The sequence below is a fragment of the Ricinus communis genome, chromosome 5 (genome assembly GCF_019578655.1).
Source record: "Ricinus communis isolate WT05 ecotype wild-type chromosome 5, ASM1957865v1, whole genome shotgun sequence".
Lineage (NCBI taxonomy): Eukaryota > Viridiplantae > Streptophyta > Magnoliopsida > Malpighiales > Euphorbiaceae > Ricinus > Ricinus communis.
Genome location: NC_063260.1, coordinates 11394176 through 11410253, shown reverse-complemented (window position 1 = coordinate 11410253; position 16078 = coordinate 11394176). Strand labels below are relative to the sequence as shown.

Genomic DNA, 16078 nt, shown 5'->3' with positions numbered 1-16078 from the left:
ATATATATCATCATCTCCCTGTAAAGAACTCAGAATTCTAATTTTCAATACACAACTCTCTTCATTGTTCTTTTCACATAAATATTAAGAAAAATCTAATATGGCACTCATATGAATCAATGATAGCCAAATCACGATTAATAATAATTTTAAAAATTCTATTATTTCTTTAATATTTTTATCCGTTGAGCCGAAAATTGTGAGTTATACATAATATTCCTTCCTTTTCCTTCCATCAACAGATAAGATAGCATTGAGAAAAACTTTGGGTTGCTTGTTCCACAATGTTTCCTATATCTCTCTCTCTCTATTCTTAATTAATTTAACTTAAATTTTAAATTACAGTCACTTTCTTCTTCCTACAAATTAATAATTTCTTTATTATCAAACATAACTTCCATGTGCATAACTCTTAACGTAAAGTATAAATCAGAATTGCTAAATATAATTAAAGCTTAAATGCATAAGCATAAGCATAACATATAAGATCTAAGAAGTTTCAAAATTAGCATTGCTTTTAGCCCCTTACAATTTATATTACAGCAATCCAACTCTAGCCGTTAATTGATTCCAAATCCTCTACCACCACTAAGCTATAAAGGGTTATTGTGCTTGCACCTCCATTAACGTTGTTCACCAAAAATAACACTTTCTCCTTCTTTCACACATACTTCTTTTCCTCTTCTAAGATACAAAAGATCTTTCCTTTTTTCTTTTTTCTTTTCTCTTTGTAAAAACTATGGATTTTCTACCTAGCAATACAAGATTTCTTCCTCTTCTTTTTGTGCCCATTTTTGGGTTCTTCTTAGTTCCTTCATTGGCTAAGCTTCAACGGTTCGAGCAGCCGCTGAAACCTGATGGCTCCCTTAGCTTCTTGGTTATTGGAGACTGGGGAAGAAGAGGACTTTATAATCAATCTGAAGTTGCATTGCAGGTAATTGAATTTCTATTTTCTTTTTCTTCTTTCCTCTTTGTTAGTATATATTCATTCTTGCACCTTCTTGTTTGTTTGAGATTTTTCTCTTCTGTCGAGTTAAGCTGTCCAAGAAAATAGATGTCAGAAAAACAAACAAACAAGCAAAAGAAAATCTTGCGTTACTCAAGAATACATCTAACCACGGTTGAACATATTTCGATACGTTTTTTCATTTTTAGTTTACATAAAAAAAAATACATAAGACTTTATTAAGTTAAGATGTGGACCTGCCATTAGATTCTCTGGGTGTTATAAAATCAATATATAATAAGAAAAACAAATTTTTGCAGCCATAAGCTGCTTTAATATTTGAAACCTTAACCTGTGAACTTGGGATCATCAAATTTACAATCATTTTGTTTGTTTTATTTGACTAGGATCAAGGCAATTAATTGTGCTGATATTTATAAAGAAAAAAAAAACCATTATATATGTTTGATATTTAAGATTCCATACATAAAAAACTTACGTTTAATATATTAACTGATATTGAGCGCAGAGTTGCTTATTCCTGATGATCTTATAATTGTAAAACTGATATAAGATATTCCTTGCAAGTCACTATTTGGCCTACCATATATATTTCTGATGTGTTCTAATGATCTAAAAGAGGACCATCCATCCTCATCAATTTCTACAACCACCACAAGCTTTATCTAGTCGACATGATCACATGAACTTGTAATAACATTAAAAAACCCTCTTTTAGGAAATTATTTAACTTTTGACAGTATGAATAGGACAATTAAGAGAGGCTGTATTGCAATAAAATATACATGTAGCTTGATGTAACAGAATGATTACAGGTCCACCAGTCTATAGTTATGTTAATGATATTCTGTTTACAAATTAATGAAATTATTGATTAGATTAATAGCTTAAATCCTCCATTTTTTAACCCTTTAAAGTCGGAGTCTCGTGTATCGAATGTATACCTTGTTTAGTTTTGGTTGATAGGAAATTATCTCTTTCTTAATTAGGCAAATTTAATATGGTAGAAATGATTTTCAGATGGGAGTAATTGGAGAGGACCTGAACATAGACTTTGTCATCTCTACTGGGGATAATTTTTATGATGATGGCTTGACAGGAGTGGATGATCCTGCATTTTATGAGTCATTTACTAATATCTATACTGCCCCAAGCTTGCAAAAGCAATGGTTTAGCGGTACGCTATGCTCCCACTTAAATATGAAATCTTCACTCTTCAAATATTTTCTCATCTAATTATCATATAATCTGATGTCTTAAATCTGTAATTAAATGGTGCTATGTGCACGTTGTTTTTGAATCATTTTCGTAAACAAATTCGGATTTTGAACTTCTAAGATTCTTGCAGTTCTGGGAAACCATGATTACAGGGGTAATGCTACAGCGCAGTTAAGTCCCCTTCTAACAGAAAAGGATAGCAGATGGCTTTGCTTGAGGTCATTTATAGTCAATGCAGGTAAATTAATATTCCCTTTAAGACAAAAAAAAAAAAAAAGATATACATCAAGCTAAATTGCTTGCACGTTTGAACCTTCTCATGAACCCTAAAGCCCAGAAGGAGAAAATTGATTTTGGGATGGATTCTTTGTGCATGTGTGTGGGATCCGTTAGCGCATTAATGCAGATAATTATCTCTCTTTCATGTAGAAATTGTGGAATTTTTCTTTGTGGACACATCACCATTCGTGAATGACTACTTCATAGACCCAGAGCACACCTATGACTGGACAGGTGTGGCTCCTAGAGAAAAGTACCTCACGAATCTGCTAAAGGTAACAAATCATTCTTTTTCAGTTTCATGGCCAAAAAAGACTTGGACAGAATGTGCCTATGTTCTCTATGACAGACCACACCTACTAAATGATGGCTTTGTTTTTAACTTTGCGATAGGATTTGGATTCAGCACTAGGAAGTTCCTGTGCGAAATGGAAATTTGTTGTCGGTCACCATGCCATCTTTAGTGTAGGACATCATGGAAACACCAACGAGCTGATAAACTACCTAGTCCCAATCTTAAAGGTAATCAGTTAATCAATATTATCCCCACAAATGATTTTTCTCCACTAGAAAGAACAATTCGACGCAATTGAGGATGTGACAAAATTTCTTTTCTCAGAATCATAATGTTGATGTTTACATTAATGGCCACGATCACTGCGTACAACACATCAGTAGCAGCGATGGGTACGATCTACGAAATATAGAAGGAGTTTACTTACTTGAAGAGTTCAATCTATGTTTCTTAACATTGGACTAACTTTGGCATTCACTATTTTTTCCAATGCAGCAAAATTCAGTATCTGACGAGTGGAGGTGGTTCAAAGGCTTGGAGAGGTGATATAAGGAAGTGGAATCCAGATGAATTGAAATTATATCATGACGGCCAAGGTTTCATGTCAGTAGAAATGATTGACACCAATGCTCGCTTTGCATTCTATGATGTCCTTGGCAATGTTTTGCACCAATGGAGCATCTCCAAAGAGGGTCATTCAGCTATGTAGGAACGCAAGAGTCAACTGTAGCTAGTAGGAGGATACAGCCTCTGTCGATGTATATAATATATATATAAGTGTACAAAGCAAGCCTTGTCGCAATTGTAAGACTGCTTCTATGAGAGCAGAACGTCACAAATTGATGTCATGGCAACTAGATTTGCAAAAGATATGAGATCATTTGAGATAATGTACAAGAAATAGGTGGATCCATATCTTTGAAATTTCTAAGTTGATGTACAGACATAAAAGAAAAATGATACTGGTAGTTTAAATGGGTTTTATTATATTATGGCGTCTATGAATTTACCATTTCTTTCGGCTGAACCATTTCCAGAAGATGAACCTATTGTTTGGGTTCCAAGCAATGCTGTATATATTGCATAGAGCACTAGTCGAAAAGGTTCATGATATGAATCTGCAGCAAAGATGCTTTGTGTTTCCACTAAAATATAGAGCAACTTTACCCACTTTCAGGTTCTCATAAAATCTATACCAAAAAATATATATATTTTCTACCCAACATGGAGCAAACATATAAAAATGCAAAGGGTAAAAGGCTAGCAAGCAACCAAGTCAACCAATGCTGCAGCTGAAGAGGCTTCATGAACATAATAAGTTGCTCAAAATTCCTTGTCAAGTACCTTCACGTGGGACACTGTATATAAATCCCTGTATTCTCCAATATGGTAAGCTCATTACTAACTCTTTATGTAATTTAAGTCTATACTCTTCCCATGCGGTGACTGCAGCAGAAAATTTAGCCCAATTAAAGGATCGTCGCCAATCCTTGTTGCAATTAGCGCAGCTGAAGACCATCTCTGCCAGTTGATGGTCCTCCAAAATGATAGATTTCATGGCACTCATGTTCTCCTTTTGTGATTGTGATAATTGTATTACTTTGCCAGTTTTTACTTCAAGGTCAGAATTTAGCAATTCCAGAGCTTTCCAACAGTAGAATTGCACCACCTATTCCAAATGGAAAAACAAATTTGGAGTATCAGGGGAATAAAATTAGAGTTCTCATATTAATAGAATTGTAAAATTTGACTAGTGTACTTCCAACTTGGACTTATACCCATGCTAAACATTACATATGGCAAACAGTAACACAGATCAGAACATAATAGTAGATGCACTTAATCCTCAGTAATGCAATCAACATTTCAGAAAGGGTTTCTCAATAGGCAAAATCTTCTTTTACAACAATTTAAATCAAGAATGGCATACTCGAGTCCTTGTACTATGCCACTTCAAATGAAGACCCCTAAGCTTCCACCAATTCATATGATAAGCATAATATAAAAGTAAATATTGAATTACTTATAAATTTGTTTTTCATGAATGAATCCATTATTTTATCCTCAAGGTAGTATCTATTTCTTTATGTTGATGAACAAATATTACTATGTTAAGAAAGAATGAGGCAAAATAATTGAGAGAAAATCTTATAATCAAGGTTATGGGGTTCTGAGTCAAGAAAAAAAGATACAGTCTCCTGAATGTTACAAGTTGGTGAAGTTAAGAAGCATTTTCCAAATTACCTGAAGTAAATGCAAAATGTTGACAAATTCCTGTTCAAACAACTCGTTATCCCATGCCAGTTGTAGTGACTTCATCAGTAGTTCTGAGAAATCTGAAAACATGCTCTTTCCTTGAGAAGAATAAAAATCAAGTCCAAGCACGTGTATTCTTGCACAGCATATATCAAATCCTGACTGTTGATCAGATGCTGGTTCTAAAGAAAACCAGTACATATTGCTGGATGCCAGAATAGGCAGCTTTAACACAGGCATATTGTTTGCAACATACAACATCTTTTCTGATAGAAGGGAGATGAGTTTAGCGTCCTCATCATGGGTGCTATCACGGCTAAACCATAGCGTAAGGGTAAGTCTTTCTCCTTCAATTATCTATTAAAGCATTTAGCAAGTTAGTACCAAAAAACAAAAGGGTAAATAGACAGATGATTAGAGCCACAGCACTGCACTTTAGATTAACAGTAACCATCAAAAATGAGGAAATTAAGTATCTAGATCACTAGAACCACCATGATTACATTTTTCTTTTAAAAAAAACTACCTATTGTTCAATTGCAGACAACATACTGGAGAAAGTGACACAGGCTATGCCAATATACCAGGCAAATTAAAAAGAAAATGGATATCATAAATGATTGCAGGAAAAAATTGGAAGTGGTTAGAGGATATGAACTCCAAAATAATGAATTTACCTCATCAACTGAATGAACATTGCAGCTGTCAGCTGTATATATTGCAACATTCTGATAGAATACAGAAACAAATTTTAAAGAAGTGTCACTGTAAAGAACAAAATTGTCAGACAAAGAATCCATCAGTAGCACCAGAGTTGATCCATTACATTAGTAAAATAACCGATATTTGTTTTCATTCTAACTTTGTATAAAATAAAAATATTTGAGATTATTACACCCAAAATTAGATATAAATGCTAAAAGGCTCTTCACAAATCCTTGCATTCAAAGTCATGTATTGGACAAGAATACACTCGAGAACCAATATAGCAAGTGTACTTACCCCGGCCATGGGAACAACAGTTCTTGGCTCTCCTTCCTGGAAGTGAAAGAGTCCACCTTTGAAATCCTTGGCATAACTATTCAAATAACAAACTGCCTTTTAACAACAGAAGCAAGAAATAACATCAGCTGAAGTAACTAATTATATAACACAAATTAAATAACAAAGAAATATGAGACAATAAATCAAGGCATAAAACACATAAAATAAACGGAAAGGGTGACCACTTAATTACCGTGAAGTCCCTTTGTTTGAGATAAGGCCTATTATCGTCACTATGCCATCCAATGCTTGCTCCTCTAGTCCAGCTGATTCAAAAGGTTATATATGACCAAACAATAAACTTTCTTATAAAGTATGATCCTGGGAGTTAATAAAGCACAACCCAGTTCCGAAATTAGACTTAGAATTAAAATTCAAACTAACACCTATAAAGATAATACCTCATTGCGATTGGACGTACCTAATCAAACCAGTGAATTCAACAAAAAGCTCAAACTCACAGCCAAAGAACTCCTCTACTTTCTCTTTCAATCTCTCTATCATCAAAAACAGAGAAAACCAGAAACCAATTACATAAGGACATAAAGAAAGTTAACATTTTAAGCTAAAGAAAGTTGGCGAACCACGGATGGGAACAAAAGGGATAATAAAATGGGGACAATTGGTAGCAATGAGATGAGAAAGAGTTGTGGAGAACACATTTGGTCTATAACCAACGGTGCTGCTACTTTTGTGTACGAATTCTAATTCTTTGCATTCTTCCAGTGAAAGGAAATCGTGCAGTATTAGCCGTGGGTGCTTCTTCTTCTCTTCGCCCATTTTTGTTGCTTTTTCCTCCTTTTCTCCGAACTGATTTGTTACTCTCAAACTATTAAAAACAATAAAATAAAATAAAAATTATGGTGTTTCATATTATATTAGTTATTTTTTAATATCTAAAAACTATAACTTTTAAATTTACTATTTTATATTCTTATTTCATAGAATCATCTTTAAACAACCATTAATTTATTTTCTCATTTCTAGTCTAATATATAAATTATCTTTTATTGTTTATTTATTTTTTATTTTTTATATAAAAATTAAATTTTATTATTTATATAAAAATAATTAATTAATATTTTTAATTATTTTAATTTTTAATATAATTGAATTTTAATAAAATTTAACTTTAAATTATTAAAATAAGATAGATATTAATTTTATTATATTTAAATTATAATTTTAATAAAAATTTAAAAATTATATTATATTTTTATCAATTAAATTCTTTAGTCGTATCAATTCTTAAAATATAATAAATTTTAATAGAATAAATAAAAATAGAAAAAATTATATATCATATAAAAAATCAGAAGGTAAATAATATAATATTAAATTTAATTAATAATTTTTTAATAGAATAAATTTTAAGTATAAAATAAAAAAATTAAAAAATATATTTCTAAAATATTAGGAATAGCTAATATGATATGAAAAAGATAGGGGATGCAAATAGTAATTACTCAAGAAATGCCAAACGGCCAATATCAACACAAACGACAGGTCTTTAGCCCTTTGTTAATCAAACAGTAATAATATTTTAGAATCGTTCTCCATGGGCTGTATTAACATCTTCAGAAGTATAAAACAATCCTTTGTGCACTTGTAGCGTTATATTTCTTTTCGTAATATACCAGTACTATATAATTTTATTTTTCTTACACATTACCAATTATATCTTAGATTCCTTGCACATTTGCATAATATTTATGTGTAAAAAATAATATGTCAAAAAAGTTATTATATATATATAAGCTTTTATATCTCATGATTTATAAATAAATTAACACTAATAATTTTGTGAAATAAAATTAATAAATTATTTATAATTTTTATTAGGAACAAAAAGTAATTATTAAAATAAATTTATAATGTCCTAGGAGTATCTTATAGTTGGTTTGAAAGTAAATCACGGGAAAATGTCATTACTAAAAGCTATGGTTGGTTGAAATTCATAAAAGAATTTATTTTATTTGAAAAAAAAATATAAAAAAAATAAAATTGAAATAATAAAGTTAAAATAAATATTTTGGTGTTATATAATACAATGATTTATTACTATGAAATTAATTTAAAAAATTTATATATTTTATTAGAATTTAGTTTAGCTATAACTAATTCCACATAAATTTGATTACTTAGAATTTTAAATTTAACTTCATTCAAAGTATATAAATTTTAAATTTATAAATAAATTTTATAAATTTTATAGATTTCAAACAAACACAACGTAAAAGTATATATTCCCTGGAAATAATGATGATATTAATTTGTAGGGTATTAAAGTATGAAAAGAAGAACTATACGGTACTCTTTTTCTTCCTCAAATGTAAAACTACAAAGTATATCTTTATACTTTTCGATTATTTTGAACCCAAATGAAAACCCATAAATAATTTATAAGGGTAAACTTAGATACTCATTTAATAATTTATCAAAATAAACTCGGACTGAGGTTTAAGATTAAAACCCAAATTAATAATTTACTAAAGTAAATTCCATTTATGAGGAAGTAGATTCATGTGAGCAATGAGAATACGTTGACCAAACAATGCCTATATATTTTATTTGGATAAATGCCTAAATAGAAGGGAGAATACTGGTTGGGATACCTTTTTTTTTTTTTAAATAAAAGAAGTGAGGCCGAGAATAGTTGGGAATAAATTAGATGCAGAAGCTTCTTTGGCAACGAAAAAGAAAATTCAGCTGATCCAATTATAATATCAGCTGACTTGACGAATAAGCTTACACAGAATACTATTTTTCATTTCATGATTATAATAAAACAGCTGACGTCAACTACGTGTATAACAAAACTTGTAAACAAAATGTAAGAACAAAAGTTAAACTCAAAGATGAGGTTTTCACCTAGTGTAAGAGTTCATATGATAAGACAACAAAAAGGAACAGAGAAACGTAAGGAATTGCAGAGAGAACTGAGAAGTTCTTCCTCCCTTTTTGTCCCCCCGGTACTAGTATCAAGTGTAGAATTCTCAAATCTCGCCGCTCTTTACATTTGCTTCGAACTCATTGCAATTGCAGCCTACCATTGACAAAATACTGTCTCTCTCTCTCCCCCCTCCCTCCCTAAACTGATCCAGCTGACTTGTCCACTGCTGTATGATCAACACTTTGCTGATGTTCTTCCTTCGTCCCAGCTTTTCCATCCGTGATTCCATTGCAATCTTGTTTTTGACTTTTTGCTTCCAACTTTTCTTTTGGAGAAGCACATGTACCATGATTAGATTTCCCTAGCCCGTTTTCCTTATCTTGCAGAGATGCTGTCTCTGCAGGAAAGTTTATTTCAGTTGCATTTGGTATCTGTGGAGACGATGCATTACCAGAACCTGGTGGAGGAAGGAAAACACCAGTGCCAGGCACAGGAACAGGGAGACGATTAGGAGGATGCCTTGGAGCTGCTGGCCATCCTGTTGAAACAGGCGGCATAGGAACTGGTGCAGGGAAGGGCATTGGAGCTGCAACTGGGGCAGTCACAAAGAGTGGTTGGACACCATTTGGCGGGGCAATTTGCGGCCGAATCGATGGAGCTGGCAATACACCAGTGGTTGGAATTGGTGCATAATGCTTGGACACAGGATGGCGAATATGATTTGGTGATCTACTTGGTGGTGGACCCCAGTGGGAAGATGGAGATGCAGCAGGTGAAGTTAGCCGCTGGCCATCACTTTGTACAAATTTCTTGGGTTGGGATTTGGTGAAGGTAAGAAGTACACGTTGTTTCCGGATGGCAGGGATTGCATGCTTAGCAAAATCTGTGGCTTTGCCTTGCATCACAAGGAGGGATCTGTTGTTGCAATAAGGGAACACTAAAAATCAGAAACTAGGTTCTAAGTGTTCACTCACAAGCAATGGTCAAGACAAGAAGAATATAAATGGACAGGAAAAGAAATTGACAATTCACCTTCCCAAAATGTATACCATAAGTTCTAATGTGATCAAACCACCGCATACAGCTATTTTTTGAGAACGATAATTATGGAAATACTGCAGAGAGGAGGGTAAGGAGAAAGATTAATACCCAGGTGCAAGTGGTAGCTTGAGAGAACCTCTGTAATCTCCAGGATGGTCTGCTGTAATTACTCTACCAAAAGTCAGGTCACATTCTGTCAGGAAAAGCACAGAAATGGGCTTCCCAAACCATGGAGGCCACATGTGGGGCTGTGAGTGATCTCCCTGTAGAGTTTTTCACCAAAAGATTAGGTTAGCTTGCATAATATATGTTAGTCAGAACCAATACAAAGAATAATATAATCAGTGACCTCATTATATATGTCAATTATGCAGGAGTCTGGCTTCATGGTCATAATCTGCATGCTGACAAAACGTTCAATAACCTCCTGCAGCAAGGTTGGGATGGATTCTATTTTCCGGTCTGCATTAATACATAAGTCAAGAATAAACATTTCTTCAACAATGAAAAGAAAATTCAAGTATTTTGAGTATAATATATTTGTGTCTTAACATGAGAAGTTTTATGTAAGGTGTAACATGCCTTTAGATGTCCCTGCAGCATTTTCTTCTTCAGCAGGTGCATCAGCTATTGGCAGACCCAATTGAATCATCTCTCTTCCATGTCCCTTCATTGGTCTCTTGGACACCACATATGCCTGACCTGCTTCTCCACTTACAAGAATTTAGCGGAGGTTGACATTTACATCAAAAGCATACACCTTTGACCATCATGAAACACACAGGAGTAAAGCAAGACATGATACCACATCAGAGAAATTTTTTTTATCTTAATTGAAATATGTAAATTACATATTTCATGACACTGCATTCATGAAGCACATATAAATAAAAGTTTCTCAAACTTTTAAAACCAATGAAACATTGCTTTAATAACTACAGGAGTAACAAGATGGACAGCATCAGTATTGCTGGCAATGGCATTAGTAGCACTCTTATATGATTGAAAGAGCATGTAGTATAATTGAGATTAATCATTATACAATTGCAAGAGCTTCTATTTGATCTTTTAGGCTATGCATCTATGGGCCTACTTCATAGTTGGAAGAGCAGGTACTCCTAGGAGTGGAAGTAACCAAACACCAGACCTCTTAGAATTCCAAAGTTTGCTTTAGGACATGGTCAGCTTGCTCAGACCAAACATGGACTCTCGTCCTTCTCACAGAAACAAAAGCTGTATTTCCAAAACTCAAGACTACTAGCATAACAGAAGCTAAAAAAATAAAAATAGAAAATAGAAATAATAGAGCAGATCCAAAATATATTTCCAGTCAGAAATTTAGATTACAGATTGGCACACAGAGGCATAAAAGTGGGGCATTAAGAATCTACTTTGGCAATTTTAACAAAAAATAATAGGTTTAAACTTCTTCCCTTAAATTGGGAAGAAAAAGAACAACAAAATATCCATGCTTGTTACTAGCATAGAGTCACAGATCCCCATGAATTATAGACGCACATGTATACATTTTATAAGCAACCATTGTGGAAGTAGAGGTTTAAGAAGTAGAGATCAACGTTCCTTTTTGAAATTAATACTTCTATAACGGAACTTTACTATAAGTTGGTTACATTACATGGAATTTTACATTAGTATGAACAGAGTAATACTAAAGTTGGCACCACTAATAAAGTAAGTAAGGACTCTGTAACTTTAACAGCTTCTAAGACATACAAGACTTCTGAAACATGCTACCTTGAGTTGCTTATGACAAAACACCTACACCTCTTAAGTACTAACACTTAAATTTCATCAGACAACAAAAACTGTCATGAAAGGAAGGAAGTGAAAGAAAATAGGGTTTACTAACTATAAATTTAAAGAAGGGTATAGTTAACATGCCTTGAAATTGTCCTTTTCTCCCAGCAGCTCTCAAATCATTAACCAAGGAAACAAGCTTTGAAACTTCCACATCATCAAGCAATTGTTCATACAATTTCAGCCCATCAACCACATTAACCTAGGAAAAAGATAAGCAGATCTTAGAGGTAGAATAAAAAGGATAGATTGAAGCAGTTCTCCAAGAGAGGCTATGAGTTCGTTAATGATTCAAAGGAACAAAATGCCACAAAGCCACAGAATCATTACCGACTTTCCATCAACCATCTCTGCACCAACAAATGTTTTCGGGGTAGTTGTAAGGTTCAGCTTCACAATCTGGTTTTGAATGAAATGCGAATCATGTTCTGGTAGAATATAGCAAGATGTCTCAGTAATAAAAGCAAATGCCAGAAAAAAAAATAAGTCTTACATGAAAGGTAGATCTTCTAAGTATAAAGAAAAACTATAGCAAAACATATATCCTCGAACAATAGGCATTTAAAATAAACTTCAGATATGCATAATTACCCAGTCTTCAGCAGGAAATTTAAATACGTGAGTTTAAAAGATGGTGTATAACCTTTAGGGCTAGATTGCTCATGCACAGCCTCAGCTTCAGTTTCAAGATTCCCAGACAAGCTTCCTTCTGAATTTCCTGAACTTTTCAAATTGTCTACATGGGGTTTTGAAGCAGCATCTGCTCCCATAACAATGAAGAGAGAATATCAATGTTTTCTGGTAGACATTTACGAACAAGAAATGTAGTTTGGATAATTTGTGTATCTTTTATAATTTGGAACTTTTGACTTATTACATTTTATATGATGTTAACATGGCAGAGTAGAGCACATAAAATTTTCATCAGGAGGCAAAACAGAACCAAATGTGTGGAAACAAGTCATGCACATACAGGCTATTCACAACTACTTGGCCATCCCCTACCTATGCAAGAAGTAAGGGGGATGGGTAAAAAAAGAAATGCGTAAATGCACAATCATCGTAAAATCAAATCAGCAACACAATTTTCGTTCTGCAAAGGTGGGATTGAAAGATAAGGAAAAGCAATATTCTTCCGAAACAAAAATAATAATAAAAGAAAAGGAAAAAGAAATTAGTTACATAAATCCTAGCCTTTCTACACTAATATGGTACGCTTACATTTGGAAAAACAAAAAAAGCAATAGATACTGTCGAGGAATATGAATGCTTATTAAAAGTTAGAATCAGAAAGATAGATTCAATCTAAAGATAATGATCCCCAGGTAATAAAACAGTTATCCAATCAGCCTCATAAGATGATTAATTTCACAATCAACACAGAAAGCATCTTCACTTGTTGATTTTCCAAAAGCTTCACATGGAAAAATCATCCAAAGCAAACAAGATAAGAACATAAATTTCTTAAAAGAACCAAATTATAATAAACTTATTCCTACAATATCAAGCTACTAATAGTTCAGCATTCATTAAAGCATAACAAAAGCAAGAATTGCAAACTAAATATGAAACAACTAGTTACCTTTCTTATCCTCAGCAGTTGCTAAACTCTTATTCTCCAATCTCCCACTATCACCACCTGATTTGATCTCATTAAATTTCTCATTCCCTGAAGTATTCCCATCCAAACCATGACTCTCTGCACCATAATTAACTTCTTTCACTACCTCGCCACCGCCTCTGTGCCCTTTGTTAAACCCCATACTAGAATTTCTCTTAAAATCCTTTCCTCCAACTTTGGGCTGATCATAGTAATACCTATGTTGCTGGTGCTGGTGCTGGTGCTGGTGCTGTTGCTGCTTCCTTAATGCCACCTGCTGCAATGCAAGAATCACCTCCCCGACAGAAAAATACTGCTGCATATGCAGCACAGGATTCCAATTACACCTCCTCTGTTGTATGCACCCTATTACTACGTCATATTCCCCAGGTTCCCCAGCCGCACGCAAATGGTGACATAGTGAGTCAATGATAGCATTGGCAGCAGCAAACTCACCCCTCAACCATGAAATAAACCCATCACGCTCATCCACAGGAAACCACTGGTGGCGATGATGATGCTGCTGCTGCTGGATCTCATTTCCAATTCCACCATTATTACCACCACCAACACCGCCGCCGCCAGCAGGAAACTGAATTTTGTCTGATATGACCACATTACCCGGTGGCATTGCCATTTTAATAACCCAGTAACTAGAAATCCAAAGCTACCACATATGAAGCATCACGATAAACATCCCAGATCTAATCTAATCAGATAAATCACTTACACCAAACATGAAATGTAAAATCCTAATCAGTTTGGCCGGATCACGTGGAATTGATACCCAAAAAATGAACAAAACTTTAGATAAATATCACACAATTTGCGCAGTAAAATTCTGAATAAAATACCCACTAAATAAGAACAAAGAAGTAAAATTTTAACCCTGGGTATTTAATACTGAAGCGATCCAACAACCCAAACAACAACAAAATTAAGGAAATTAGAAGCGACTAAATTGATAATGTGTGAATAGGAAGTAAATTAAGCAGATCTGGGAAAGAGAGTTTAGAGAATTAAATCTAAAACCCAAATATAAAGTAAAATAAAACAGCGTTAAGTGTGTATTATCTTCCAGAAGGGTACAAATTTAACAGTAATGTTAAAAAAATAATACTAATAAGTAAAAACAAAAAGATCTAGGGTTTGAGTGAGTGTACAGAGAAGGTCCTGAAAAGAATGGAGAAATATGGCTTATAGAGTACGCATTATATGTATGTATGTATGTGTGTGTGTGTGTGTGTGTGTGTGTATGTATTAATGGTCTTAAATGGTGGCTAAAAGAGATAAAAATCAAAAATATATATATAAATAATCTGATTGCAATGTCTCTGCGTAAATTTGTTTCTCTTTGAGCTGGTGTTTGAGAGCTGAGAGCTTAGTTAGTAGTAGTAGGAGTGGTAGTGTGAACAGAACTATGATGAGAATATTCTTTGGACGATAAGGGTTTTTCGGTCATTTTTGCTGATGAAGAAGTTTGTTTCGGAACTGGTTTTGTATTTATTATTACGAGTTTTCCTTGTTTAGGGTTTTATTAGTTGCTACAAGCATGTCTTTTTGGCCTTTTTTTAAGTGAAGTCTTTAGCCGAAGTGAATGAGGATTTTCTTTTTCTAATTAACCGAGTTTAGCTAACTAATTATAGATGAAATTAATTGAAGTTGGATTTAATCCACATTTTTAGGAAAAATTAATGTTAACAAAATATGCAAATCAATTTTATTTTCCAGATAATTATTTTTTCATGTTCATTAGATTTTTCTCAAGGATTTACGTGCTTCAAAGAAGAGTAAAAACAATAAAATATATATCAAACAGGCCATACAGAAAGCCTAGTCCAGAAAAAAGGCCCAAATGACGAACTCTAAAAGCTAAGGGATACCGCAAGGAATTATATCCTTTAATTTCAGGCCATTCAATGATATTCTGGTAAAAATAAAATAAATATTGGTTAAAGAATAAATATTATTCACATTCACATCTCGCATGAAATCATCGTGTCCATCACATTTTTAAAAGTTATTTATTCCAACACTCTTTTTTTTTTTTTTTGTATCAATTTATTGTACAATTTGGGGCCTTTTTTATTTGCTCAAATTTGTTCCAGTACTCCTCTTTTTAATACTACAAAATAAAAGTATCTATTTCTAAAAGCATATTAATAATGTGCTCCTCTTTCTGATACTACAAAATCTACATTTTTCTAAAAGCATATAATTTCACTTTTGTAGTAGAAATATTATATATTAATATCATATTATTTAGTAATAATTAATCGTTTACTCGTACATTGCACCATCGTTATTGTTATGTCGATTATAAAATTAAGTTGATAGATATATTTTAATAAACTTTTACTATTTGATAGTAATTAATAATTTTTTAAAATAAAATAACAAACTAACTATTTTTAATATTTTTAACTTTTAAAGTCTTTTTAAAATTCTATCCGTGCAATATATAAAAATTATCTTTAAAATATCTATTAATTAGTTTTAATATTATATAACTTAATATTATAATTGATATTATTATTTTTAGAATTTAAAAATTATAATATAATTTAAAAATTAATTTATTATTAAATATAATATTAACAATATAACTTGAAATACTATTTTCTATAATCAAAATTATTATCTAATTAAAAATCTAGTTTATTAGTT

The 16078-nt window shown here is 32.7% G+C and overlaps 3 protein-coding genes across 3 annotated transcripts; 1 reads left to right on the top strand and 2 right to left on the bottom strand.

The window, feature by feature from the left end:
- The first annotated feature begins 455 nt into the window (after positions 1-455).
- On the top strand, positions 456-3746 carry LOC8289529 (purple acid phosphatase 8). Its single transcript, XM_002527506.4, has 7 exons — positions 456-934; positions 1988-2144; positions 2316-2423; positions 2615-2739; positions 2858-2986; positions 3084-3151; positions 3255-3746. Exons 1-7 carry the CDS (start codon positions 740-742, stop codon positions 3466-3468), a joined length of 996 nt encoding a protein of 331 aa, XP_002527552.2. The 5' UTR covers positions 456-739; the 3' UTR covers positions 3469-3746.
- A 121-nt stretch (positions 3747-3867) lies between these two features.
- LOC8272312 lies at positions 3868-6905 on the bottom strand. The gene is made up of 7 exons (XM_002527505.4): positions 6644-6905; positions 6481-6556; positions 6253-6325; positions 6018-6113; positions 5693-5743; positions 5004-5372; positions 3868-4428 (listed from the first exon to the last, which is right to left on the bottom strand). Exons 1-7 carry the CDS (start codon positions 6837-6839, stop codon positions 4096-4098), a joined length of 1194 nt encoding a protein of 397 aa, XP_002527551.2. The 5' UTR covers positions 6840-6905; the 3' UTR covers positions 3868-4095.
- A 1902-nt stretch (positions 6906-8807) lies between these two features.
- On the bottom strand, positions 8808-14883 carry LOC8272310 (RNA demethylase ALKBH10B). Its single transcript, XM_002527503.4, has 8 exons — positions 13394-14883; positions 12455-12571; positions 12142-12239; positions 11896-12013; positions 10576-10695; positions 10343-10455; positions 10102-10256; positions 8808-9867 (listed from the first exon to the last, which is right to left on the bottom strand). The coding sequence occupies exons 1-8, from the start codon at positions 14046-14048 to the stop codon at positions 9150-9152; spliced, it is 2094 nt and encodes a 697-aa protein (XP_002527549.1). The 5' UTR covers positions 14049-14883; the 3' UTR covers positions 8808-9149.
- Between the last annotated feature and the right edge of the window lie 1195 nt (positions 14884-16078).

Bases quoted from the DNA above. Each gene is read 5' to 3' on its own strand.
- LOC8272310 (XM_002527503.4), bottom strand. From the start codon at position 14,048: ATGGCAATGCCACCGGGTAATGTGGTCATATCAGACAAAATTCAGTTT. The intron at 10,696-11,895 runs GCATGTTAACTA...GTGGAGAAGCAG, and splicing joins GAGAAAAGGACAATTTCAAG to GTCAGGCATATGTGGTGTCC. The intron at 9,868-10,101 runs GTATTAATCTTT...TTGCAACAACAG, and splicing joins AAGCTACCACTTGCACCTGG to ATCCCTCCTTGTGATGCAAG.
- LOC8289529 (XM_002527506.4), top strand. From the start codon at position 740: ATGGATTTTCTACCTAGCAATACAAGATTTCTTCCTCTTCTTTTTGTG. The intron at 2,145-2,315 runs GTACGCTATGCT...AGATTCTTGCAG, and splicing joins GCAAAAGCAATGGTTTAGCG to TTCTGGGAAACCATGATTAC. The intron at 2,987-3,083 runs GTAATCAGTTAA...TTCTTTTCTCAG, and splicing joins ACCTAGTCCCAATCTTAAAG to AATCATAATGTTGATGTTTA.
- LOC8272312 (XM_002527505.4), bottom strand. From the start codon at position 6,839: ATGGGCGAAGAGAAGAAGAAGCACCCACGGCTAATACTGCACGATTTC. The intron at 6,114-6,252 runs GTAATTAAGTGG...TGTTGTTAAAAG, and splicing joins TCAAACAAAGGGACTTCACG to GCAGTTTGTTATTTGAATAG. The intron at 5,744-6,017 runs GTAAGTACACTT...GTATTCTATCAG, and splicing joins CTGTTGTTCCCATGGCCGGG to AATGTTGCAATATATACAGC.